Genomic DNA, 26,978 nt, shown 5'->3' on the forward strand with positions numbered 1-26,978 from the left:
ACCACAAGGCAGAGATGGAGACATTCAATATTTTTATGGTAGGCTCCCAAGTCTCAAAGAGCCTAATCCAGCGGGAATGTCTGGGGCTGACTAACATACATGGACAACACAAAAGCGTAGCCACCACAGGTGTGTCAATCCTGACAGTATGGCCTGGGGAAGTCTGTGCAGGAGGCATTTGCAAATCCCTTAGGGAACAGCTAAATTGCTAGGTCTTTTTGTCTGGAAGGGTCTCTTTGAGACCTAGGTTGGGGCCTTCCTCAGCGTAAAGGGCAATGAGAGGTGTTGAAACCCCCATTTGGGGGGTTGCCAGCTAGGCACACCAGGAGGCGGAAGGGCTGCTCTTTCCTACTGCAGCTATTTGTCTACAGGTGGGTTTCTGCAAGTGAGAGGAAAAAAGGAGTATGTGTGTTGCTGTCTCCCTAGCCCATACAGAGGACGCCCTTTAGATTCATGTCCCTGCTGCAGGGGCTGCTAATGCATTTGGCACATAATACCCAGTGGTTAAAATTGCTAAATAGCATAAGAGCCCGGGGTAGGTACTAAGGCTGCACACCTGTGCTTGTTCTCTGCCAGACAAGCAGTGGAGACTAATTGTTTAATGTCTCAGTTATAAAATAATTTGGTTCTTTTAAAGTAATACAGAATAACACTTTAGAAACAAACAAATGAAATGCACATAGATAAAGGAAACATAAAATATTCAAATGCATTTTAAGTGTTTAGAATAATGACATTTCTTTTGATTCTAAGGCAAACTGAATTTTAATTCATTTTAAAGTCTCTTTATCCTACCAAAGAGTTGTAAAGTGAGATGAATGTGGAGATCAGCTCTGTTTTCTTTTATGCTGGAAAACAAAGTACTGGTACTCTGAGCCATATTCAGGAAGATTTCTTTTTTAACAAGGATGTACCTATGAACATTTTAATAATCTTAGTGAAATAACTGAAAACTATCATCCAAAAAGATTTTATATTTATCATCCAAAAAGATTTTTTTAAACATATACCTTACTGAATTATTAAAGCAGTAGGAAGTTATGAAATAACAGAATTAGATAGCTATAAGAATCTTAAGAGAACATCATGTTCTTTCAAGATTGTTTTCTTTATAAGAATTCAGATAACATACGTAATTCTGACAATAATTTTACTCCTCCTCCTCTTCCAAATAGTAGTTAGGCCTAATACCACAATTACTTAATGCATTGAAAACACTGTTTCTTGCTAAGGAATAAGGTATGGCGTGGTTTGGACTGAAAAATCTATTTTTTAGTTTGAAAAATGAATGTAAATTATATAGCTAGCTAGACCGCCTTCTCAAGGATGGGTTATGACAGACAGCACCACATTTCAGAAGACTTAAATGAGATCCCCTTTGAACCTAGAATTATTAGTTTAGTTATCTTCATATTTTGCATTAACCTGCAATTAAGCGTATAGAAGCAGCAACGGTTAAGTAACTTGCTTTTAAAGTTTGCAGTCAGCTAATGAAGCTTCTAAGTAGTGTAATTTTGTAGGGTGATACCTGGTTCTATATCTCCCTCAATGAAAATGGTTTCAAAAGAGGTAAAATTACTTAAGCCTTCTCCATCATCAGCTCAGAGCTTTGATTTCAAATCTTCTCCTGACCCTTGGAGACACATTAATGGAAGGCCTTGAACCAATAGTGCAGCCAGAACTCAAAAAAGGGGCAAAGTCTATCCTCTACAGAGGAGGATAGAGCTTGGTCACTTTGTGGAAGGGATAGCATGATCTGGTTTTCTGCAATCACAGGGACTTAACTTTTTCAACCCTATCTTTCTATTTATCCGATTGGGAGAGGAAGCAGTGCATTAGCACTTGTGTGCTGAAACAAACTAATATGTAAAACTCAAATATAAGGTAAAGAAAATCATAAAGAGATTGGCACTGGTCCAAGTCATAATAAATAGAAAAAAAATAGTTTCAGATAATTAATAAGTTCAAATACATCAAAATACGCCTGCTTCATGACCAGAAACAATAACTGCACTTACTAAATGAGCTTAGTTAGAAAGTATACTGACTTTCCCTTAAATTTTGCAAGAATCTGTGAATATGCTTACTCTGAAAAGAATAGTAGTAATCTTCAAAATTAAGCATTATTCTTGTATTTATACAAAGCAGGTTTTTCTCATATGGATATCTTGATATCAAAAGTTGCAGTTTATATTTGTAAGTCTCTGGATCACAGGCTTGGTTTCTGTCTGGTCTTTTGGTCCCGATAATACTAATGAGTTTAAGTTGTGGGTAATTTTAAGTTACGATGTACATCTGGAATTACTTTGGTATTTATTCCTAATTATTCTGATAAATCATTAGTAGACAACAGTATGAAAAAAAGTCTTACTAAAAAAAATACAGTTGTAAAATTAGTATTTCTTGTACATATTAAAGTTTGCTCATCTAAAGATGGAGTTCAGGATCTCTTTTTGAGAGAGGGTAAATCTGACAGTGAAATAGCATTTGACAAGCACGAGCTTACAACTCAAAGTCATCAGTAGCACTGTCTTATGCACATTCCTGTTTCCATAGCAACAAATCTAATATAGCATTTCCCTTTTTTTAAGGGCTTTTTTTCATTTTGAATAACATAGACTTGTTTGATATGACAATAACATGAATATTCATGTTTTGCAACAAATGACCTAATTAAGGTCAACTTCTGTCAGAAATAGTAATGAATCTTTGGATGGATTACCATTTCTATACTCAGTAATGACTTTTCATTCCTATTAATGATTTTTTATTTATAGGTTCTTCTTTTATCTGATGACCTTGATCTTCCAAAGAGATCCACCAGGGTGGATCCTTTCAAAGGGATGAAAACTATATTGTTTATTTGGATGACAGGGCTTATGTAGTGTATTCTAAAATGGAATACTAAAGCTCGAGCCTTGTCTCTTTTGATGTTCTTTCTGTTTTCTAGAAATTAGGGAATGTACCATAACATTGCACAGTTCTGTAACTGACCGATCCATTAATTTAGTATTTATGCATTGTTTTCATTCCTAGAAAATGATAGAAGAATTATAAAGGACTTTCTGACATTGGCCTTGCAGAGTCCTGTTCTGGTGTTTAGTTTGCCATAATTCAAGAAAAAACATTAGATTAGACAGTATTGCTTTGAATCCACTCTGTAGTAATATGTCATCAGCCAGCCATCACTAACCTTGAACCTCCATGTGTAGGTTGATAGCTTTTTTAGCATTCCATTCTTTTCTGTTTCTCCACATCAACTGCATCATATTCACCAAGTATCAGTGTAGTTTATTCCACGGAAAAATCTGTCAGTTAAAAGTATTAAATTTTCAGTCACGCTTTTCTTTTAAGCATTCTGTGCTGTGTTCTGTTCAGTGTCAGTGTCTTTAGTTCTGATTTTTCAATTTTGTCCCTCTCCTTTTCCTTGACTTGTTAGTCTGATCCAACCTCTTCTACCTCATCTGATGATTATCAATATGTTATGGAAGCTAAACTACAAGAAATGATCTCCATACGTAGGAAGGTAGTCCTACTGGACTTTACTTTCTATTGCTAAATAGAATCCATCTGATTTGTTTTCATTTTCTTTAACTTATTTTATTTTTTTTATTGATAATCAACCATCGTGCAGTTCAGTGCTTCAGGAGCTTACAATTTTACGATGGCAGGTTTGTGTTCAAACCATGCACAGTCTGCATGTTACATTTGGCTGATTTCATTGCTCATAAATAACTCCAATGTTTTGCTGATGCTTGGATGTAACAGGCCTTTGTAGCTGACACATTTCAAGCAATGCTGTTCAGCTGCCTGTTTAAATAAAGTTTCTTTTCGGAAAAATAAGTTTGCAGTTAGTAGTAGCTTGCTTTATGTTTTCTTTAAACTTTATTGACATAAAAACTTACAAAGCCACTTAAATTACAGAAGGAGTCTTTCTATTTTTTTACAGGCAGAAGAAAGACATGGAAACATTGAGGAACGTATGAGACACTTAGAAGCTCAACTTGAAGAGAAGAATCAGGAACTTCAAAGAGTATGTGTATTGCAGACAACTTCTGTGCACTTTTCTTCTTTTAATTTGTCAGTGTAGTGCTACATTATGCACTCTAGCACACAAATCTATCTACTGGTAAATATTCTATTTATAGCAGTGATGGCAGCATCTTCCCACTTAACCATCTTAATATACTAGTTTACATCTAGTTGCAACATTCAGAGTATTCTACTGATACAACAATGAATGTCCATTAATCAGTAACTAATTAGATTTCCTGTGGAATTTCTTTAAATGGCTACAGTTAGCACATTTTTTTTTGTTATTTTTTAATGATACGAGTCTGTACTGGTTAATTTTGGACCCTACAAATCTGTCTCTTCTATTCTACATTAAAGGCAAGGCAAAGAGAAAAAATGAATGAGGAGCACAACAAAAGATTATCAGATACCGTAGACAGACTTTTGACAGAATCCAATGAGCGTCTGCAGCTACACTTAAAAGAGAGAATGGCAGCACTTGAAGAAAAGGTACAGTGCAAAAAGCAGTATAAAGTTCAGTTTAATAAGGATTCTCCTGTATGAAACATGTTCTACTTTTATCAGGATGGAGGCATCGTGCTAATTTTGTATTACCAAGTATTACCACAAATATGGTCTAACTTACACCTTCCACTCTTAATTCAAGAGTGCGCTCAAGCATCTTTCCAGAACTACTGCAAACTGGATATGCTGAATATTGTGAGTCCCTGTTTCATCAGCGGGGAGTCTGATGAAGAGCTTGTAAAGGACCAGTGCACGACATGGTGCGAGGCACTGAGAGAAAGTGGATGAGAACTGAGGAATGGCCACGTTTCAGTTGTGCTGTCATTCCTGTATTTTAACCTGCTGATTTTACCTCCCTTCTCCCTCTGGGAAGAGTAAAATGCTGTCACCACAGGAGAAGGAGCATCTGCCCTTGGAAAGGAAATGTTATTTACAGGTTTTCTGTGATGTGAGATACAGCGGGCCTGCAAAATTTGAATCCCATAACCTTGACATTCACCCTCCTTAATCCCTCCCTCTTCTACGTATTTACCTTCAGTTTGATCTAAGGGGAATCTTTCAGTATCTTTCAGAAGGATATTTCAGAACCTCTCAGAGGATGTACTTCTGGTTTATATCATTGAAACAAAATGTCGTACGAAGCAAGAAATAGGCCTGCCAAAAGAAGAACCTGGGAGAAATAGTTGTGTAAGAGTGTGACAGTTGCTCAGTTCAAGCAAGATGCAAAGTTTTTGTTGTTGTTGAAAAAACATGGTCCTACATGTTTGGATTATTTCCAGCGTTTAAAAATTAATATATACTCAAATGAAGCGTTAAAGGATTTTAATTTTAAAGCCCAATGAATATGAACTTTGCTAACTTGTACATGGAGGCTATGTATATATGGTGATATCTGATATTTAACATATCTCTAATTTCCTTCTCTCTTTTTTTTTCTTCTTTTTATTTCTAGAATGTTTTGATTCAAGAATCTGAAAGTTTCAGGAAAAACCTGGAGGAGTCTTTGCATGACAAGGTACTATAAAATACTCTGATTTTATCTGTTTTTATCAAAAGTTATGTATTTATTATTTGGAAATATGTATATGGTATATTAATTATCCAACTAGCATGTAAAATCTTCCTGGCATCAATAATAATTCCTTTAATCACCCACATGCCTTAACTAGTCTTTGAGGGTCTCTAACAATTGTTCTGAGCCAAGTACATGGTTGAGATCCTAGCCTCAGGAATTCAATACTGAAATTCATATTGATTTTACTGGCTCTGGAATTTTTGTTCTATCAGTTTTAATTCTGAAAAAGTCTTGTTTAGCAGAAATGTATGCATAACTGGTTACACTTTCATAGTGAAGAATGTAATTGCTTGATGTGATGCAATTCTTCTTAACAGGTGCAGTGGCATTATGCTAAATACAGCTGAAAGTGGCCTTTCTTAGTTCGTTGCAAACTAACCCCTAATACTGTTTAGTGAATCAGTCAAATTAATTATAAATATTTGTTCCAATCCCAAATGTTAGGATTTTGTTTTGAAGTTTTACTTGCCTTGAGTGCAGTAGGATACACAAATGTATCTGCATTCAGATTCACAGAAGTGGTTTTGTAATGTATCAAATCCATTTAAAAGCGATTGTATAGAATATAAAAAACATAACTCCATTCCATACTAATATAATTATATATCATATGACATCCAAAATCAAGAACTTTGAGAAAAATAACAAAAAAAGTATCTGATCAAATGAATTGTTATTTTATCTACATTCAGATAACCTTTTAGAAAGGCAGTGAGATTAAAGTCCAAAAAAGAAGCTCGTACTGCGTTTTAAATAAATAAGATTTCTGTGCTGTACTACCACAGTTATAAGGTGATTCAGCTGTCTCAAAATCAGGATCATACTTCACAATCAAGTTAGATAACAAAAAGGACATTTCTAAAGCTGTGTCAATTGAAACAAAAGTTTCTATGATTTTGCTACCAGAGAATCTAAACCTGAATTACGGATACCAATTTTGTCTGTGTAAATAAGGCATTTTTCCAATGTTATCTCCAACTTAACTGTATTGTTCTTTCAGTCTGTTTTCTGGCTTGAATGTACATATCAACTCTTGACAAAGATGAAAAATCCACTACAAAAATCTACATTTGTATCAAAAGTATTTTTGTAAAGATATTTTTATTTATTATATTTATTGAGTCTTGCTTAAGGGTGGGAAGTAAAAGAAATAGAAGACCTCTGTTACCACTCCGTGCAATTGGAGATGAATTTTCTTCACACACAACCACATAGATCTGACTCCAGAGCTTCTAAGTTCCCACTTTAAAGGGTTTATTTGTTCCACTTTGATGAAGAAACTGATGAAGCAATTTCAGATAAATGGACATAACGGCAGATATTAATAATCTCTATATAACTAGCAAATGATACAAGTAGAGTGACCACCAAGTCATCTCAGTAATTCTATTCAACCAAGAAATAGTGTAAACATACTGTAATAAGAATTACTGAATCTGATATTACTTAAGTGCAGATCCTTTTCCTTCCTAGCGTTTTGGAATCCTGAACATTTTAAACTCTAGGAACAGCAGTGTTACATCTTCATCCCATGTTCTCTCTTAATATCTTTTAAAATTCTTTGATTTCATTTTATTAGTAGACGATAATTATGTGTACAATTTGGGAACAGCACTGTTTTCCCTAGTGGTTGCTGTCAATAGCCTTTTTGTCAATAGCCCAATAGCCTTAGTTGGTTCCAAAAATCCAATTTTTGTGGCACACTGTCATTTTTTACTAGCAGCACCTCATACTGGAATTTCAACTCCCGAGAGCGAGCTGTAAAGCTGCAGTTCACCAAGTCACCTAAAATGTGGTTGTCTCTAAGTCTGTGTCTCTGTCAGTAAATACAAAGGTCAGGACACAATCTCGGTCTCTAAAGGGCAAATGGAGTGTTGCACAGTGAACTATGCCTGGCACGGATAGTGCAGTTAATGCACAAATCGGTGCTGGTTCTTCTTTTCCTCACCCTAGCTGTATAAGGGAAAAAAAAAAAGTTTCAAGGACAAACCTGTCCTGCCATTACTTCCAGCTAGTGGAAAAACAGTAGAGTGTTCTACAGACTCCTCTTGATGCATATTGTCTTATTAGCAATAATGAGACTTGAATGAGTTCATTGCCTTTTCTTGTTATAGTCAGTGCTACATTCAGTGTGTCTTATCCTGCTTGTTTATCTTTATGAGAGCAATATCTCATAAAGTAAATGTATTTGATATCACAAGTAAGTATGTCTTACTATTCTCATTTCCAGGAAAGACTTGCTGAAGAAATTGAGAAACTGAGATCTGAACTGGATCAAATGAAATTGAGGGCTGGTTCTTTAATCGAACCCACCTTGTCAAGGTAATATTTAATGGCAAAAGTTTCCTTGCTTTGAGTTGAAATAGACCATAAATGTAACTGTCAAGCCTTTACAACAGGGGTGTGTTCAGACCACGCATAAAAATAGTCATGTATGTCTTTAAAAATGTAAAATCTGTACAATGATTATTACTGTTGCTTTTCACTTTTTTCATAGGTAAATGGGGCCTTATAGCAGTGAGTATGCACTGAAATATTACTGAGATTAAGGAAAGTCTTTTAAATTATGGAATCTTTTCAAAAGTATATGCAAATATCCCTTTTTTTTCCCAGGAGACCTTAAAGTTCAAATCATCATCTTTAATGCTGAAGCTGATCAGCATATTTATGCTCATATTTATTTATTTACTCTATCAAGTATATCTAATAATTATTTTTTTATTAGCAAGAAATAACTCAGCTTTGTTTAGTGTGTAGCATAAAACCACGAATCTTCAGCTAAAGATGAAGGCAGTATTGAGGGAGATCTGAAATTATCATAACAGGACATTAAATATTCTGCCTCTTTTTGGAGGAAAAGCAATATGGGAACAATAGTGAGACAGAGACCATAAAAATAGCTATTAACAGCTGAAATTAATTTATAATCCTAGAAAGTCCTTCTTGCCTAAAAGTATCTCTCGAAATAAAATTGTTACTTTATTGATAATTGCACGCCATGTCCTGTTTTCATAACAAGCAACATGTTAATGTCTAAAAGCTGCCAGCCAAAGCTCATGGACCAAGACTAAATTCAGAGCACTGTAATCCTCTAAAGTTATTCTTGTTGGATAATTTTTTTGCTTGCATCAGGTATTGTCTGCCCATTGTTTCCTCAGACATCTTGCTCAGTATCTGTCATACTTTCTCCCTCAGCCTTTTGTGTCTTGGAATAATATTTTTCTATACACGGAGAAGTGTAAATCAATGAAATTCAGAATGCGATGCTTGTAACTGTTCCAATTTTTGTTCCTTTGGGAGTGTAAGTGTGACTACAGGCACACACAACACTTTTTTGAGAGTGCTCGCAAGGACACAGACTATTGAACTGCTGCAACAAACAGCAGAGACTTTTTGGAGCAGTGTTGTTGGGGAACAGCAGCCTTTCTTGCTGGGCAGATGAGTATCACTAGCTTGTGCTCTGTAACTAGGAGTCCGACTAGCCCTTGTCAAAGGGCTGTTTGAACTTGGTAAGCTGTCTAAATGTCTTGGGAAGCCAGCAGGTTCCCCTAAAACAGTATACTTCCCCTTCCATGACCTCACCTCACAAAGCTACCAGCCCTCTCATGAATGGGGAGGTATCAGCATTACACACTTGCTGTTCTCAGCCATATGCAGTTCTGTGTTTGCAGGAGTTTGTTCTTGCAGCAGTAGAATGATGAAGCTGGTCAGCAGATAGGTATTTGCTGCCAGAGACTGGAACTTGGGCTCTTTCTTTTCTCCTGCCAACTTACTGCACAAGTACTAGGTACTACCAATTATCAGAGCAAAGTTCTATTACAGCAAATACTGTACACAGAAAATAAAAAACAGTCACTGCCCTAGAGGGTTTACTATATAACAGATGAGAGACATACAGACAAACTAAACGTACAAAAACCCCAAAAGATTATCATCCGGTGCTGTAGATGGAGGGCTTAGGACATCTGTAGCCCAGCTGTTGTCAGGTTTTCTTATTGGTATAATGAAAAAAGTGAGGTTTAGAGAATTTTTTAAAAGGTATAATCATAATTTTTCTAATATTATGAAAGTTCCTACCAGGCATGACAGGAAGCATAAGAGAAAATAAACTGATGGTTGTTCAGAAAAGGACATTTATGACAGCAGTATGAGCTCTGATGTATGCTCTACCCAAAACTAAGTTCTAAAACATTATTCAATATCTGTGACATTTTTATGGATCTGATTTTATTGCTATGGCACATAGCCACATTTCAGGAATTCCGGTACCTTTTTTTTTTAATTTGTTTTCTTATGGTATTTATTGTTCATAAAAGAAACTGTATTAGTGCTTGAAATCCTTCCATTATTATTTTAGATGTGTCACATTACTTATAATACCAGACAGTAATTACGTTTCTTCCTTCCGCTCTGTCAAAGTAGCTCGTAGCAGAGGCTTTCATATCTTATCGTGATGTTTTCGTATTTCCCATTTATCATTATACAGGCATCACAGTTGTAATATTTTATCTTTCACTTTTACTTTATTAATGTGATGTTTGAAATTTGAGACCAATGCTTCAGTCTTCCAAGTATGAGTATGTTTTCATTCAAATGAAATTCTCCTCAAGGAAAAGTGGATCTCTATCTTTAGAAACTGACTCGGAATTAGAGCCCAGGAAAACAGTCATGCTTACAACCTGCAGTTTTCAGCATAGATATCTGTGGTTTTCTGAATTATTTCCTTCATTTTGGAAAGCAGACATTCTCTTACTTAGCTTTTTTATGTCTAGAATTAAAGCCATCATTTTCTTGAACAGCATTCTTTTCAAAATGAGAGAAGTGCTTAAACCCAAAACTTATTCCTATTTTGTGTCCCCAAACTGATTACTACCATTGCTGTGAACCCTGTAAGTTGTCTGTAAGTGATTGCAAGCATTTTTTCCAAGTTCAAAAAAAAAAATTTAAAAAAATTGAAGTATGACATTAAACTCTCATTTTATGCTCTTATAGATAGTAAAATGTCAAACACATTTTAGGATTCTCTATAAGCAAATACATACTTAGTTGTCTTATTAGTGTAGTATTTGCTACATTTCATTTTTCTACTGTAATCATGCTATTCATATATTTTCATGTGTAGATTGCTTATGTGTTAAGAACTAGAAATTGTTTAGGTCTCTACTGCTGTGTCTGGATGCTCAGATGGTGCACGGAGCCTTTGCTCTTCTGGCTCGGCTACACGGCAGGTGGGCAGAATGCTTCTATTGCACCGTGCAGGGAACTTCACTGCTGTTGTGTGACCAAGGACAGAAAGGCCAGGGACCATTGTCTGCAGCCAAGCAAAGATATGCTGAAGTCATCACGTATATGCGTCATTACAACGTCCCAAGACTTACCAGGACTACAGGAAAAATTGGGGGTTAAAACTCAAAAGCATCATCAAATAAAGACGAATCATTCATAACCAATGTTATATATTGCAGGCCAGTTCACTAATATTTTTATAATGTAGAGCACAGACTTACAGTAGGAAAGTGTTATAGATATCCTCACTCATGAACATGTAACGTGCTTACAGTAACCTCAGGCGTATTTATTCAGGCGAGCAATGGAAGGAAAATATACAGGATAGTACATTCAGCAGCCAGTTCTGTTAATTATCCTGAAATCTACTTGTTTTATCATGTTAAAGTTTTGGATGATAAGTTTTACTGTGCAAGTCCTTCCTTTTGAAAAATCAAAGGTTTTATTTGTTTTCTTCCTTAATTTTCTCGTAATATGATTTCAAGTTTTCATCTTTAAATTGTACTTTGTGATGTGTTTTTGTCATTTGTTATGTATCACATAATAAATGACAGATTTGTTTGTTTAAAAAAAGAAATCTGTGTTCCTAGACTGAAGGTCATTGCGTTGTTGTTGTTGTTGTTGTTGTTACTATTACTCTCTCAGTCTACTTATGTGGTTCTTTTTATAGGCCTCACCTTGACACATCAGCAGAGCTGAGGTATTCTGTGGGGTCCCTGGTTGATAGCCAGTCTGACTATCGGTCAACTAAAGTGATAAGGCGACCTAGAAGAGGCCGGATGGGAGTACGCAGAGATGAACCAAAGGTTAATCCCCAATTTCTTCTCATATATTCCCTGATAAGAGAATGTATTTCAGGCTGTTAAGCTTACAGTTGATGTATTTCCAGAAAACAACAACAAAGCCAACAACCCACCAAACAAGAAAACCCAATCCAAATAGCAGGATTTTTCTATACATGCTCAAACAAAAGTACGGTTGTACTAAAATGAAGGCAGAAAAGATTGAAGTTCAGACAACGAACTTCAAACATACTAGACTATCTGTCTTTTCTGGGTATTTGTTTGCGTAAATTTTCCTGATGGTTAATTTTACACAGCATTAGAAATTACATGAAAATACTTTACATCATCTATGGTAATATTGCAAGTATTAATGGAGAATTAATCATTGAATAAATACTCTTAAATGTTAGTTGCTTTCCTTTCCCATTTTATAGAAGTTCAACTTTGCAGTTGTTTTTCATGGAATAAGCCATACACATCCTAATTCCTACTCAGGTAAAATCACTTGGAGATCACGAGTGGAATAGAACCCAGCAGATTGGCGTTTTGAGCAGCCATCCCTTTGAAAGCGACACTGAAATGTCCGACATCGATGACGATGATAGAGAAACGCTTTTCAGCTCCATGGACCTCCTGTCACCAAGCGGCCATTCCGATGCCCAGACTCTGGCCATGATGCTTCAGGAGCAGCTAGATGCAATCAATAAAGAAATCAGGTATGTAGCCTGAAGCAGCTGTCATGCATTTCTGATACAGCTTCAAGCTTCCTTTAGTGCATGAGTTCAGGTACTGATCATAACAATTAGGAAACCACTTGTACATTTAAGGGATTAATAAAGTGTCTGCTTTTCGTAAGTGATTATCGATTGTGTGAAGATAACAATGGCAACTTCATTTCCTAACCATAGAAATTTCTTTCAAAAAATGTTCCAAGTGAAGAACTGCTGGCCAATTAAAGAGAAATACATTAGAGAAGGCTAGCACATGGCAGATTTGACAAATCACTATTCACAGTCCTCTTTTCAAGGTCTTTTACACTGTTCTGCATGACTCCACTTTCTAATGATCTCATATCAGAAATATTTTATTTCAGTGCTCTTCATGCTTTCTTCTGATAATTGTTCCTGTGTTACATCTCATATAAGCCACGTTTTCTAAGACATGGTTTTGATTTTCTATGGAGGCATAGAATTTGATTTTTCATGCTCCAAGTTGGGTTATAGTGCTTGGAAATAGGTGATGCTTTGAATGTAACTTAATAATTTCTGTGCAAATTTAATGGCGTGATAGACAATCCAATGACATATTTTAATTAAGTGATTTTTATAAATGAAACCATATTTTACACTTAAAGCATTCCTACATGTTTTTCAGGAAGGGTAACTTTAAAAGAACTTGGTGTATGAAAACCATCCTCTCATTAGTGAAATATAATCAAAACCAGATTACTTTTTGCCAGATCTGTTTTTCTCTGAGCAAGGTAACTTTAAAAGGAGAACTCTATTGAAATATATTGAATTTGAATAACTTTTCTGTTCAGGGGAGACTTTTTGTTACAGATCTACAGCTTTGCATTTTCACTTCTCCCAGAATTTCTTCATTCAGATAGGATTACACTGCTATTTTCTCAAACCTCTTATTAGACTTGTCAAGATAGAAAGTCAAAAGAGAAATTGTGTTGTTGTGAGTGTAAATCTCCTTAAAGCAGTGTATGTAAGAGACAGACCCTTATCTGTGTTTTCTGTTATTACAAAGATGTCAGCACTGTGACCGATTCAGGAAGCTGTAGATGCAACAAATATATTTGTTTTAAAAAATACTATCATTTTGACAATTTAACAAGTAATTATGTAATACAGTAAAACGTTTTCACAAGGAATTGTACCTGCAGGTGACATAGTGGGATATTATTCATGCCACCCTGAATCAGATCACTGTTTTACTTAACAGAGGATCTTGACTTAGATGTTAGGTACAGTTTTGTCTCAAAAAGGAAGCAAAGGTGCACATTGTATATAGCTGTCTTTACTGGAGGTCCACTGAGAGTAGTTTATTTCCCCTACTGCTAAGCTTATACTGAAGTATAGGCTTTCATTACCATCACTGTCATTATTAAAGAACCAGGTAACTAATTTTGTATTCTTTTTTTTAATATGTTTCAGGAAAAAACGGTTCTACAAGGATAGTCTTATAAACTGTACTGCATTTCACATTTTCTTGTTTTGTTTTGTTTTTTTCTTGACAAACACTACAAGGGTTTATCAAATGATTGGAGATGTCAAAAGAGATTAAGAATTTATTTTGCCTTAGATTTCTTTTATTATACAAGATGATTCAGAATTTAGATTACTAAAATTAAAAAGATTGTTATAATTCCCTTTCAAAATATTATTTGCTGTTAAGTTTCTGCCACGCCTCATTTCAGAAACAACTGTAGACATTTTATAGACATTTTGAAATGGATGCTAGGGAATAAGATCTATCACAGCACAGGAATTCATAGGTTTCCATTTTTGATGTATTATGGTTTCGTTTATTGTACTTGCTTCATTTCACTCAGAAAAGCCTGGTTCATGGTTTCAGCCTCACCAGACTTTGTATTCTCTCATTTAACCTTGATCCCTCATACTTTTTTCTCCTCTTCTCAAAAAAAGACTCCTTCTAACGTGGGTTCATGGGCAAAGGTTTTATTATAAACACATTTTTTCATTCTAGGTGCAATCACAATGAAAAACCAAACCTAAAGAACCCAGTGGAAGCATCCCATTGAGGCTATATGTGTTTAAAAAGCTTATATTTGTTGTTAACAAGAGAGCTATTTTAATTAAATTCACTTAAAAACTCGATGGTTTAGAAACAACTGTCATTTTTTCATCAATATGTAGAGATGAAACGGACAATTTGGTTTGCATCTTCTCTTGTTTTATTAATACGGATTATCTTAGCAATTCCCTTCTTAAAGGCCCAATTTCATTTGACTTTAAATTTGCGTTCGTGCTTTAGCAACAGAAAATCAGATGAAGCCAACTTAAGATTGGAATTAGTTTCCTATGGTAAATCGGATTGTTAAACACCCTCCCCTATACTGTCTCCTTTGCAAAGGAACCAATCTTCCTGAAATGTCATATGACAAGTCTTGTTGTTGGGCAGATTCTTCAAAGAGTTTTTGAGGATGGAGGAATTAAGAAGAACTTTATAAATCTGGTGATTAAAAAAATACCCTTTTCAATATTATTTTGGAGTTGATCTATGATATTCATCTTTGTTTTCTTTCATTTTCAAATCTCATTTGAAAGGAAACATTTTTTTAGTGTTGCTTTTGGGGTATTCAGAGACAAATACAACCACATTCTTCTTTTATTTAAAAGGTTAATCCAAGAAGAGAAAGAGTCGACAGAACTGCGTGCTGAAGAGATAGAGAACAGAGTGGCCAGCGTGAGTCTGGAAGGCTTAAATCTAGCCAGAGTCCACCAAGGTACATCCATTACTGGCTCGGTGACGGCATCGTCACTTGCAAGCTCATCCCCTCCCAGCGGACACTCAACACCTAAACTCACGCCTCGCAGTCCAGCCAGGGAGATGGACAGAATGGGGGTTATGACGCTGGTAAGAAACTTCGTGATGCCAATTTTAGGTGTGATATTTCTAGGGTTAAATACTTTTCACTGTATGAATCGCTCATGTCTCTAATTGTTTAGTCACCTCTTCATCATACATACTGATAGCAAATTCCATAGAATATGGACGTTTGGGTTGTTTTGGGTTTTGTTACTGTGTTTTTGAGCATTGCATGATTCAGCAGGGACATAATGATCTGAGGATCAAGGGCCTTCAGCACACAGGCAGTGGAATTAATAAGAAACAGAACTGATCACTGAAATTACTGTAATCAATTTAGAAGTAAAATATGTTTAGTAATGAAAAGCTCTGAAGTGATACAGTTATTACACAGTAGTCTGTGGGACTATTGCTGAGTTTAAACCTCCAGGAAATGTCTAGAAGACATTAAAACATTCTATTACTTCATATGTATGATCATTTGGGTATACTTCCATATTCAGGCCACTCTTTGCAGAATTTTGTGTGTATTCTTCATATCAAGCACTTGAAATAACTGCTTTGTTTTCCAATAATTCATGTAACTGATATATTTTGACATTACAAGCAGCACACATAAATAGATACCAAGCCATCAAATTATCATGCAAAGTATTTCTAACATTGCTGTACCTTTGAGGACATATTCTGAAATGTCTGGTTTGATTTGAAAAGGGATTCGCAAAAAAAAATTAATTTTGGTCCTAGACAAAAAGAAACAGTACAACAGTCAAGTAAGTGAAGGTAGTGCGTGTCGACGTATTCAAGATGTACAACTCTGATGTTGATAAGAGTGCATACCCAGGGTTCAGTGTTCACTGTGGGCTACGAACCAGTCTGGAGCCTGGGTGAATTCATCTCTTTAAGCACTAGGAGAGAATCAAAGCAGCCCACTCTGCTGATCTTTACATACAGGGAGAAGAATAGGATATGTGTAACCCCATTTTTTATTTGCTGTTTCTCTTATAATCGTAATGTCACCAATGTCCCCTTGTGGTCCATTCCTGGGAAGCAGCAGCACTGGTTCCCTGTGGAGCCTCTCAGCAGAGGGGAAATGAGCCTTGATCTCAATCAGAAAGCAGAAGTTAACTCTCCTAGCCGAGAAGGCGGCTAAGAAGAGCTGGGAGTGGAGCCTGGCTGTTCATTCTGCTCGGCTGGGAGCAGGGACTTTTGTCCGTTATCATCTAGCCAAGTACTCCCTTTTCCTGGAACTGACAACTACTTGTATCCGCTTCTACCCCTCCCAGTTTAGGATGGTGTTTGCTGCCTTCTTAGGGACTAAAGACAGCAGAGAGGAGGTCAGGGCTGGCAGTTGTGGCAGGCTGCAGCACTGATTCTTTGCTGCTGCCCCCAGGTCCCACTGCAGAACAGCAGGAACGAAAATGTCGGTGGTGCAGACCGTTGTGGAGGAGGTGGGTGCGCAGGCTGCTGCGTGCCACCCGCTTCACCAAAGCAGCACCCTCCCAAATACGCAGTTTGGCTCCATTTCACCAACCATTTCAACTAAGCAATCTGGCTACAGATAAATGGCAATGGTTTAAACTGACCTTCCAGCAGACACCGGCGCTGCCTGGTTGCCTTGATTTGGACACAGTAACTTTGGGTCAGTACGTTCATCCGATTCAAATACAAAATGACAGCATAGCCTCTGCACTTCAGGTTGCCGTGGCCTCACTGGCATCCAGCTCTAGCTGTGCTAAAGCTCAGATGGCTACGTCTGTGTGAGTTTCAGTTGAACTCTTGACATATCGTAAGCTGTAGAAGCAGCACCCCACGGCATGCTCAGCAGCACAGCCCACAACTTGGCTCACGCTCATCAACTATGTCAGGACACTTCTGCCCTGTGCTGCTTCAGCAGGAGTTCGGTGTTGAATATCTCCTCCTTACTGGCTAGAGTACTTACAACAGGCTATTAGACATCCTCTGAGTGGAAACTTTGAGTTGGGAAGAGTTCTGTAGAGGTCTGGTCTCCAGAGCCCAAATTGCCAAATGATCCTGTAAGAGCTGGCTGGAGAAGCAGTACTGCATGAGTTTCCAAAGCCCAGGTCCATGCAGTAAATAAATTCTGCAGTATATCTTCAGCTTTCCTTGAATGAATGAGACATCTATCGAAACTAAAAATGAAAAGGGGATTGAACAAGACACGTTCTAGCAGCCTTCTACTGCCAAATAATGCCGCAGTACAGAAGATGGGTGAATTAGTATCCATTGACTGAAAATGCGTCACTTTAATATGGGATAACTGGAGAGAAAGACCACTTTTTCAGACATGGTATTTGTTGGTGATATTTTGTGTTTATACTTGGTGAGATACCGATAGATTTGTAATATTAGGTAAAAAAAAAAATTCTGTGTTGGGGGTAGTGGAAGGACTTACATGAAAACTCCAAAAATAAAAACTGCTGCTATAAGCTTGCAATGTTCTATTCTTTACTAAGCTTATGAAAATGAAGGAGATTGAAACTTTAATAGAAATAACTCCTTTCCTAGAATGCCATATTTGTCAGGAGTTATCTTGTGTTATGACACCAATGTATAATTAGTATATAGTATGGATAGTATTAAATTAATGAAATCTCTGCTTCCCACTTCTGAGTGTGAGAAGAACGAATGTGTGGCATTTTGTTATGCTCAAATAAGATTTATTAATCATTCTTTTTTTGTTGTTGCTGTTTTTGTTACCAATCTAAGCCAAGCGACCTAAGGAAACACCGGAGAAAGGTATGATACTGGGGGGATTTTTATGTTTGGGAGAACACATTTGTCATATTCCTCTGCTATTTAGATAACCAGGTTCCTTGCCAGCCACTGCATCCCCTCTGCTCCTTTTCATTCACTTCCTAAACATAATCATTTTAATCCTACCTGGAAAGGCTTGCAGAGGTCGCAGCTAAGCCACAGAATCAAGGCCCACCAGCAATACCTTGGAATAGTAGCCTCCACAGCACAAGCTCAAAGGAATAGTTAAAAAAAAGTGTGGACACACACAAGTATTTTGGCCATTGTTCTTGCTGGAGGAACCAAAGTCAGATTACTTGAAATCTTCTGGAGCAATATCAAGTTGCTTATAGAATTGGCACTGAATATGGGATCTTTGCATGAGCAGAGACAGTATTTAAGATAAATCATTATATGCTGTGACAAAATTCCTTTTTGTTCAGGCGTATTTTTAAGCATTCTGACCATTCTGTTAACAAGCTATGGAGAGAGTGGTCCTGTTCATCTCTGCATTTACCTTCTCCCTTATATCCCCGAGAAACTTTGTTTACTTGAATAATCCTGTTTAATGCAAGAGACCCGCTCACGTCTAAGGTTATTTTCATGTTTAGACCTTTACTGGATCAACCTTTTTGGCATAAAAGGAATGAATTTTTTTCACCAAGTGTAATCTCTCCTCTTTCAAATACGTACTTTAAGCTGCCATATTTAGGCAATTGCTCTTTCCCAATAGCCTCTTTCAAAATAAGAATCCTTACAATTGGCTCAAAAAATTGCACTTGAAACTATACATGCTTCAATTCACTTGACAAATTGGTGCAGCATATGTTGAAACTCTCTTGAAAAGCTAATCAGCTCTCAATGGAGTCTCTCTCCCCCAGATTGCAGTAGTTGAAGAAGATGGGCGTGAAGATAAAGCCACAATCAAATGTGAAACTTCTCCTCCTCCAACACCCAGAGCTATCAGAATGACTCACACCCTTCCTTCTTCATACCACAATGATGCCAGAAGGTAAGATGTTTGTAACGTGAATTGGCACCTCACAGTTTTACCACGTATTATTGTTTAACTGTTCCAAAATGACCTGATTTCTTCCTGTTTCTTCTTGGCAATTGTTTCCTCTGCCATAAGAGAGAAAGCCTTACCCTTTGCCTCTTACATGACCCTGAGAATGTTTGTCAGTGCTAAAATACATGCTGGATATTTCTGGTTTGAGGTAGAGTGTTGATCATTACTAAGAAGCAGTGATACTGCAAATCCTAGAAAGACAAACGGCAGGCTGATTCCTGTATTTTTCATCAATTGTTCTTAGCAAATTAAAAATATTTATTTTCCACTTTTTTTTTTAATAAGATCCAGTCAGCCTGGTGGAGAAAATGTGATCTTGTATTGCTCTACATGTTGCTAAATCATTTAAAGAAGAAGATGTGATTGTTCCATTTGTTGGGAGATTATTCCTAAAGTATAACCGATTAATTTGTTTGCAGAGCTGCTCAGAAGAAAGTAAAAAAAAAATCTGCAAATGTTATCTATGCCATTTCTTTATTATCATTTTCTAGTAGTTTGCCTGCTTCGTTGGAGCCAGAAAGCATTGGTCTTGGCAGTATCAATAGCAGCCAGGACTCCCTGCACAAGGCTCCCAAGAAGAAAGGAATCAAGTCTTCAATAGGACGTTTGTTTGGTAAAAAAGAGAAGGCTCGACTTGGACAGCTCAGTAAGGAAATAGTGGTAACAAGCCAAGGTCACCATTTCGCGGTCATTTTTCCATTTTTAATTTTGCTTCTTTTCAGTTTCCAATTTGCTTATTTTTCTCTTTTTGTCTGGCGGAACTTTCCCATTAAACTTCATTGCTCTCAGCAATTACATTTGTCAGGAGTTTGCTATGACTATAATGCAAATGAAAGGAGACTTCTGGAACAAATTACTAGACTCAGCCTCTTCACTGAACCTACTGCTTCAATAGTCTCTTTAAGTAGGGTAAAAGTGCTAATAGTGTATTCTCAAATAACCAAAATAAAGAGGAGGTGAGAAAGTAGTAAGTAATAAACCACTATAAGGGGTGTAACTACATGATATGGAAGGTCCTTGCAAGTAAGTGTAGTTGCCTTTCACATTCCAGTGTGTCAATAGATGTCTGCGAGTGCCTCCCACTGAATGTATTTACCGTACTCTTTCAATTAGCTATGCTGCTCACGGCGATGCTTTTTCTTCCTACTTCTTCTGCCCTTTTCCCTTGCCAAGACCTTAGTCTAATTCATTCCTGGTTAAAAATTTTTCTCTGTGATATTCCATAGGATATGTCTATACCACATGCAAAAAAAAAAAAAAAAAAAAAAAAGAGGAAAAACAAACAAACAAATCAGTCCTAGCATAACTTTATTTAACTACCTTAGGTAGCGTACGCAATGGAAGGTGCAGTGACAGTCTTCAGCAAAGGCTTACAGTCTGCATCCCCAGATGGGCAAATACATCCTTAGCTGCGGTCTATATTGCTAGGCTATCTGATTTAGCTAGATTAAGATTAGTATATGTACACATGCCAACACAAGCATCAAATTGGTATAGATGTGTCAGTAAAACAGAAATACTAGCTCTTTTCTAGTCACGAAGATGTCACATAGTACAAATTTGTGAGGCACTAAATTTTTACTGCCATGGTGATCACTTAACACCTGTAAAAGAATTTTAAGGGTTTGCAATAACTGTAAACACTTAAGCTCTATGTAAGCCTGAAATTAAAAAACTAAACTGCTATTAAAACATGTCCTTATCACAACTAACAAACCCATCATTAAAATGGTACAGAATAAAATAAGGTAATATTAAGGTCAAATTATCAGAAAAAAATCAAGTAACTGAGCATTCTCTGTTTAAACTCTAGCCTCTCTCCTCTCTGCCTGTGAGAATCTTGTGTTCTTGCAAAAGTTAACTAATTTCTTAGTGCAATTTAAATTCCCCTTTTTCTCACTATGGGAAGAGTAAAACTGATTTATTCAATCTTTTTTGTAGTTTAATGTATTTCAGAATCTGTTAAACGAGTGTCTTAAATACACCTGCATGTCACTGTCTGCACTGATGGAGAATTTTATAACTTTAGACTGCGTTATTAATTCACATTTACATTCCATAAAACTGTTTTATTGATACTGATGGATTACACATAATAATCTATGATTTCACAGTAACTCATGAACATAGAGGACAAAGATGTAATAAATGTGTTGGTCTTCCCTGCAGTTCCTTGCAATGTGGAACAAAAATAACAACTTTAAAGATTATCTCAGGAGCAATGTAATCTCGCAAAAGATTAATTTCTTAATAATACCCACCATGATTAATAAGACATGTATAATTGGATAAACCCTATTTGTAATTCCCAACAATAGCTTATGAAATTTCAAAAAGATATTAGTGAAGATTTGCAATTAAATGAAACTTTTGTGGTTTCCATCCTTTAGCTCAACAGCAAAGATTTCAGTATAATGCACATTTTAATTAAGCAACCTAGATTTACAGGCATGTATAAAATTAATTGTAGGACTGTTAACTGACCAAAAAGTAGGAACAAAATATTTTTAGAAATTGCAATGACACTGAAAAGCTGAATTATAGAGTAGTTTTTCTCGTCTTAATTTTTAAGATACCAAAAGATATTGAGTGGCAGTTTCCATTCAATGGCAGTACTCTGAAGACAAAACAAAATTTAAAAAATAGCAATCATGGTAGTACTTGAATCAATTCAATGACAGGTATGCTATCTGTGCAGCTATATAATTAAATAGGTCTATTTATAGTAAGATACTATATCACAGAAATCTAGATAGTAAGTCCTATCATTACTGCACTGCAATATATTTGTATGGTTTTCATAACCTAAATTTATAATACAAAATCAATAAAAGAATCTCATTTAATTCCTTGCTTAAATTAAACATTCCAATTTGATACAGTTACATACTTCTTATATTTTTGAATATGGAAAATACCTTTTCTTCAATAGCATGTCAAATACCAAAGAGGTAATAAACGTAATTCTGAGCCTCAGAAATATTAATTTGTTTTCTTAAATGCATATTTGCACATGCACACACTTAAAGGAGCACTTTAAAAGTTCACATCAATGCAGAGGATATTAGGGTTCCCAGTGGTATTATACACTCTAAGTACGCATAATACTTCTGTAACTAATTCTATAATATCTCTAAAATCACATGTAATATATACTCATATTTAAGAAGTAATATTGGAACCTCCAAAGTTTTATCACTAACTTCAACAGAGCCAGGCTATCACCCCAAAGATTTCCTTGCTCTGCATTCCCTGCAAAATTCTGAAATTATTAGTTTTCAACTGCTAAACTTGCCACAGTTTTGTTATTTTATAATTTGCTACTTTTACCATCTCTGCTAAGTTATTTGTGTTATTGTTCAAAGGCAAATTCATGCTTTAGGAGATCTTTCTTAGAATCAAGATTCAAGATTTCTAGATTCTTCAAGATTTCTTTTAAATATTGGAGAGGGAAAAGGAATGTCACAGGGAGCACAAGTGCCTTTTGGGGTTGGTTTGTTTATTTATTTATTTGTTTGATTTTAAACTTATCCAGTCTTCTCTCACTTGGGGAATACCACACTAGACACTTACGTATTCTTCCCATGTTACATTTTAAATATTCTAGTCCCCAAAACAAACAATGCATTGCAGGGATTTTTAGCCCTGCCCAGGCAAGCTGATCTCTATGGTGTATGCAAAGGTCAGCTTGCTAGGAAACCTTTATTGTGGCCATCTGCATGCCGAAGATACTGACAGGCGCAATCACCTCATCCAGTACAACGTACCCTGGATTACTCAAAGGACCAGATGTGTTTGTCTTACGGTGAAGTCCATTATGCCAAGAATACGTTCCAGTCTGTGATAAACCCCTCATTGCACTGCCCTCACACCATCTCTGTCTAACATACTGAGGGCTGCTCTCTCAGAAAGGTGCAATATATTGATACGACAGTTTGCTAAATTAAAAACTTACTCCAGAGTCCGCAAGAAACATTTCCTGAGATATTCTGGAAAACTTTGAAAGGCTGATGAAGTAAAGTACACATTTGTTTTTCCTGCATTTGTCATTGGAAGCATCATTCTCATCATGAGACTTGCAGAAGTAGTGTCCTCTTTATTAAAGAAAAATTCTGTCTAGACAAGTAGGAGTGTGAAAACTACACCTGCTTTGAAAGGACAGCTTAAAACCAGGCTTTTCTAAGTTAATGTCATAAACACGATACAGCAGTAGGTTTTGTTCTTGCTTGTTTGAGGTGCCTGTAAATGTGACTTGTAAAAGGCTGTGATGCTATTTCACTATGTAACATTTACTTGTTATTTTATGGTTAAAAATCAATGAATTGGAATATAAATCTTTTAATTTATACTGTGCTTTCTTAATTATGCCAGTGTCCACTCTACAATTGTTCACTATCTGTTAGCTGAGAAATAAGAAGTTGCCATTGCCAAATGGAGTCAAGCACCAACATTTACCATACTCTCGTCTTCCTTCTTGTGCCAGTTACATACCTTCTGAATAGCAGCACAGGAGAAAAGCAGCCTTCAAAGAAGTGCTGCAGCCTCTCTGTCTGCACACATACGTGTGCAAATGAGAGGACAGTGTGGAGCCAGAGCCAGGGGACCGTACTGACAGCTCCATGAGCAGGTCCCTTCTTCCTTGAATCTAGGCAGCAATAAAAAAGTCAGAGCATCTTTCCACTTTTGCACTGGGAAGGTCATGTTAGTGGACATATTGTATGATCAGCATGGATCATACAATACCAGTCGTGTCCTTAGTTTATAATATGATCTGATTTTTGGTCCAGGTGTCCTTGCTTACTGCAAGCTTCCCTTGTCACTCTATGCAAGCTGTTCAAGTTCCCATGACTTTGACCGGAATTAGGTGCCTCTGAGACACATCCAGAGAGACCTAGAAGGCTTTTTACTTCTCTGACAGATTCTTTGTGTCATCTCTGGCTTGGGAGTTTGCGGGGATAACGACATTGTAGACTCTAAGACTCTGTGAGAGCAAAATGAAGACTTTAGTATTACAACATCAAGTGATGCTGTCTTATGTCAATGATAATGATACTGTTCTTGAGAAGGCACTTTCATTTGTATATTTCCCAACTAAGATTAAAAAATGGCAAGGGCATTGCTTACTTAGGACCAAGAGCCTGAGCCTTAGGAGGCAAAGAAAAACAGGCAAAGTACATCAGCGTGCTTTTCTCATACGTTTCTGCTAAACACATGGAGGAGGAAACAATTTTTCCCTCTACTTCTACTCTTTCCCATGTAGTAAACGCTTGCCAGAATTTATCTCTGTAGGTGGTAGATGGTCTCCACAAACCCCAGATGTCATGGCCTAAGGAAACAAACATAGATGATGGTGGGTGAGAGGGGGATTGAAGGATTGAGGAAGGGAACTAGGAAAGGGCTGTGGGAAAATACAGTGGGGTTTGAGTTGTTTTCTTTTCCAGGAGGTTACATGGAAACAGAGGCAGCAGCTCAGGAATCTCTGGGATTAGGCAAACTTGGAACCCAAGCAGAAAAGGACCGAAGACTAAAGAAAAAGTGAGTACCTTTTTCACGTGACTTTCACTGGCTCAAACTTGATTCAAATGTCAGGTTTTGTGTTGGTTTTACGCAGACATGTAAGGAGAAGCAAGACCATCTACTGTGGCAGTTTACCACTTAGCATGGTTTTTTTCCAGTGTCAGAGTTTTTATAGCTGCATATAAAATACAGAGAAAAATATCTGGAGTCTGTCAATTGTACAATAGTGTTTCATTTGTGAAAGAACATAGGTTTATGAGAGAGAGACATTTTCTATTTCACATTGTCATTAATTCCGTGCCGTTTGCCTTCTGTGCAATTCTTAAAAAATAGCCAGGCGTTTAATGACTCACTACATAGATTTTTCAGAAGGGAAGAAAAGACTTTTTGCATTATCTATTGAACACATGATTATTTCTGTCTATAGAAGTCAAAGGCTTCGCTTTCTTTTTGCCTGTCAGCACACGGCAACCTAGGTTTTTGTTGGCATAAATTATGTAATACTTTAACACTGTCTTTGGTGCACCTCCTTGTAAAACCAGTAAACTGACTCATAGCAGCTGCCAGGAGCTAAAGCGAACTATTAAAATAAAGCTACAAACACAAAAGAAATCTCTTGGCAGCATCACAGTTCCAGTGTAATTAGAAGGTGTCAGAGAAAAAAGATGGTACTTAGAAATGGCTTTGCAGATTCATTCTGTAAACAAACAGGTTTATTTTTCATCCATAACCATTAGTGCTATTATTTGTATTCTGAAAGCCTCATTTTTTAAATTTGTAGGGTTTTCAGGTTTCTTTCAGTCTTTTAATGTTCCTTTGCAAAGTTTCAAGAGAATTTGCAATTCTAATCCAAAGAATCTAGGAGTAATGTTTCAGCTTCTCTTTAAATTTGTATGTAGAATATTTTTAATCACTACTTTCATATCATGCTCCTGATGAAATATAACTTTAAATGCACACATCCGTGTGATGCACAAATATAAGTGTTCCACTTAAATCAGCCTCAATTTAGCAATTAAAGATAGAGAAGCAGTCATTGTGCTAGCTGAGAGAGAAGAAACATTTTAAATTCAATTAAGAAACTCACAATAACATTCACAGGGATATCGTAGTTGATGAGTCGTGTTCCTGTATTTCTTATCTATACATTTTTATCACTTGTTAGTCATTTAGAAATATATGGATGTAGAGAGTATATTACTATGCTTTTTTTACTAAATCTAGAAAGCATCTTTGAGACTGTCGTTACCATTCATAAAGAACATCATTGATTCTTCAGCAGCCTATTTTTTGCAGTCCCTATTTATCTTTCAGCTCTGAGGACTGAAGGTACCACAGTATTGAAATCACTTTGAAGGGACGAATGTGTTCGCTTTGTTCACTTTCTCATATGTTAATTCCTTAAACTGGATAAAATAACATAAGATCTAACACGTACTACTGCATACATGACATGACTACTTCATATAAGACAGTGGCTACCAAGTTTGGGGTCTGGAAATAGTAGGTGTACAGGTAACCTGTTATTAGACTTCTGTCTAACCTCACACTATTAGACTTTTCCATGCTTTCTGCTTTTCAAGTCTTTCCTTTCTTTCTCCTGTGTCTGTCTGTCCTTGGTTCTTTATGGATTAGATATACTCAAAATGTTCTCTGGTGGAAGGAAAGGAATCTTTCCTTCATGGCTATGACTATCCATCTAGTCTGAACTGTGTAGTATTTATCCTAAGTATATGTTATATACCTATGTCATGAAGATTTTTAATTTTTTCCCTGTTCCTTTAGATTTGTTTGTCTTCTTACTTTGGAATCCTTACAACTGCTTTTAGGATTCCTCTTAGGTTACTATCTGAGAAAAGTTAACATACATTGCTAGTTTATATTTATATTATATAGTTGTAGAGGAACTGTTAATATGGGAAAAATGTAACATTTTGTGTTAGAGATAATTCAGTAGAATCTCATGTATATGATAGTCGTTAGGGTGGCAAGCTATTAATAGGGTGTAATAGAAATAACATTTCCTTGTAAAAAATGCAGTCAGGTATTTGCATGTCTTACCTTGGAAAGTATTACGTTGAAACAGTCCAGAAAATCGTTTAAATGAAAAGTTTGTCTCAGTAGGTCAGATTCCTTTTTGCCAATACTTAACAACACATAACTCCCTCTGGAAGTAGAGCCTTCAAATACCTGCAGTAGCTGCAGGATTGCTGATCTGGGTAGTGCAAATGAGAATACTATGCTGTGTAACATTAAGGATAACAATAATGTGTATGAGGTCTTTATAAGACGTATTAAGAGAAGTCTGAGAATAATTTGCTATCTCATGATGTAGCAGTAAGATTTAAGTCCAAGTGTTTGGTTCCTTTTTACTGCTAAACAGGCTCTACAA

The 26,978-nt window shown here is 36.4% G+C and overlaps 2 protein-coding genes across 14 annotated transcripts in view; one reads left to right on the forward strand and one right to left on the reverse strand.

Moving 5' to 3' along the window:
• The window catches only part of PPFIA2 (PTPRF interacting protein alpha 2), a 346,865-nt gene that overhangs the window by 285,424 nt on the left and 34,463 nt on the right, over positions 1–26,978 (forward strand). For 7 of the 13 annotated variants that reach the window (XM_069773304.1, XM_069773312.1, XM_069773301.1 and 4 more), the window contains 11 exons: positions 3,950–4,033; positions 4,393–4,524; positions 5,492–5,554; positions 7,845–7,936; positions 11,571–11,706; positions 12,181–12,401; positions 15,054–15,291; positions 17,974–18,003; positions 18,882–19,012; positions 19,561–19,742; positions 24,511–24,604. In XM_069773304.1, the coding sequence (XP_069629405.1) occupies positions 3,950–4,033; positions 4,393–4,524; positions 5,492–5,554; positions 7,845–7,936; positions 11,571–11,706; positions 12,181–12,401; positions 15,054–15,291; positions 17,974–18,003; positions 18,882–19,012; positions 19,561–19,742; positions 24,511–24,604 (1,403 nt within the window). The remainder of the gene's footprint in view (positions 1–3,949; positions 4,034–4,392; positions 4,525–5,491; positions 5,555–7,844; positions 7,937–11,570; positions 11,707–12,180; positions 12,402–15,053; positions 15,292–17,973; positions 18,004–18,881; positions 19,013–19,560; positions 19,743–24,510; positions 24,605–26,978) is intronic. The other 6 variants (XM_069773313.1, XM_069773306.1, XM_069773302.1 and 3 more) reach the window with 2 other exon arrangements.
• Positions 1–26,978, reverse strand: part of MYF5 (myogenic factor 5) — a 279,874-nt gene that overhangs the window by 1,347 nt on the left and 251,549 nt on the right. The window lies entirely within an intron of this gene.

This window comes from Haliaeetus albicilla, chromosome 28 (assembly GCF_947461875.1).
Source record: "Haliaeetus albicilla chromosome 28, bHalAlb1.1, whole genome shotgun sequence".
NCBI classification, from domain to species: domain Eukaryota; kingdom Metazoa; phylum Chordata; class Aves; order Accipitriformes; family Accipitridae; genus Haliaeetus; species Haliaeetus albicilla.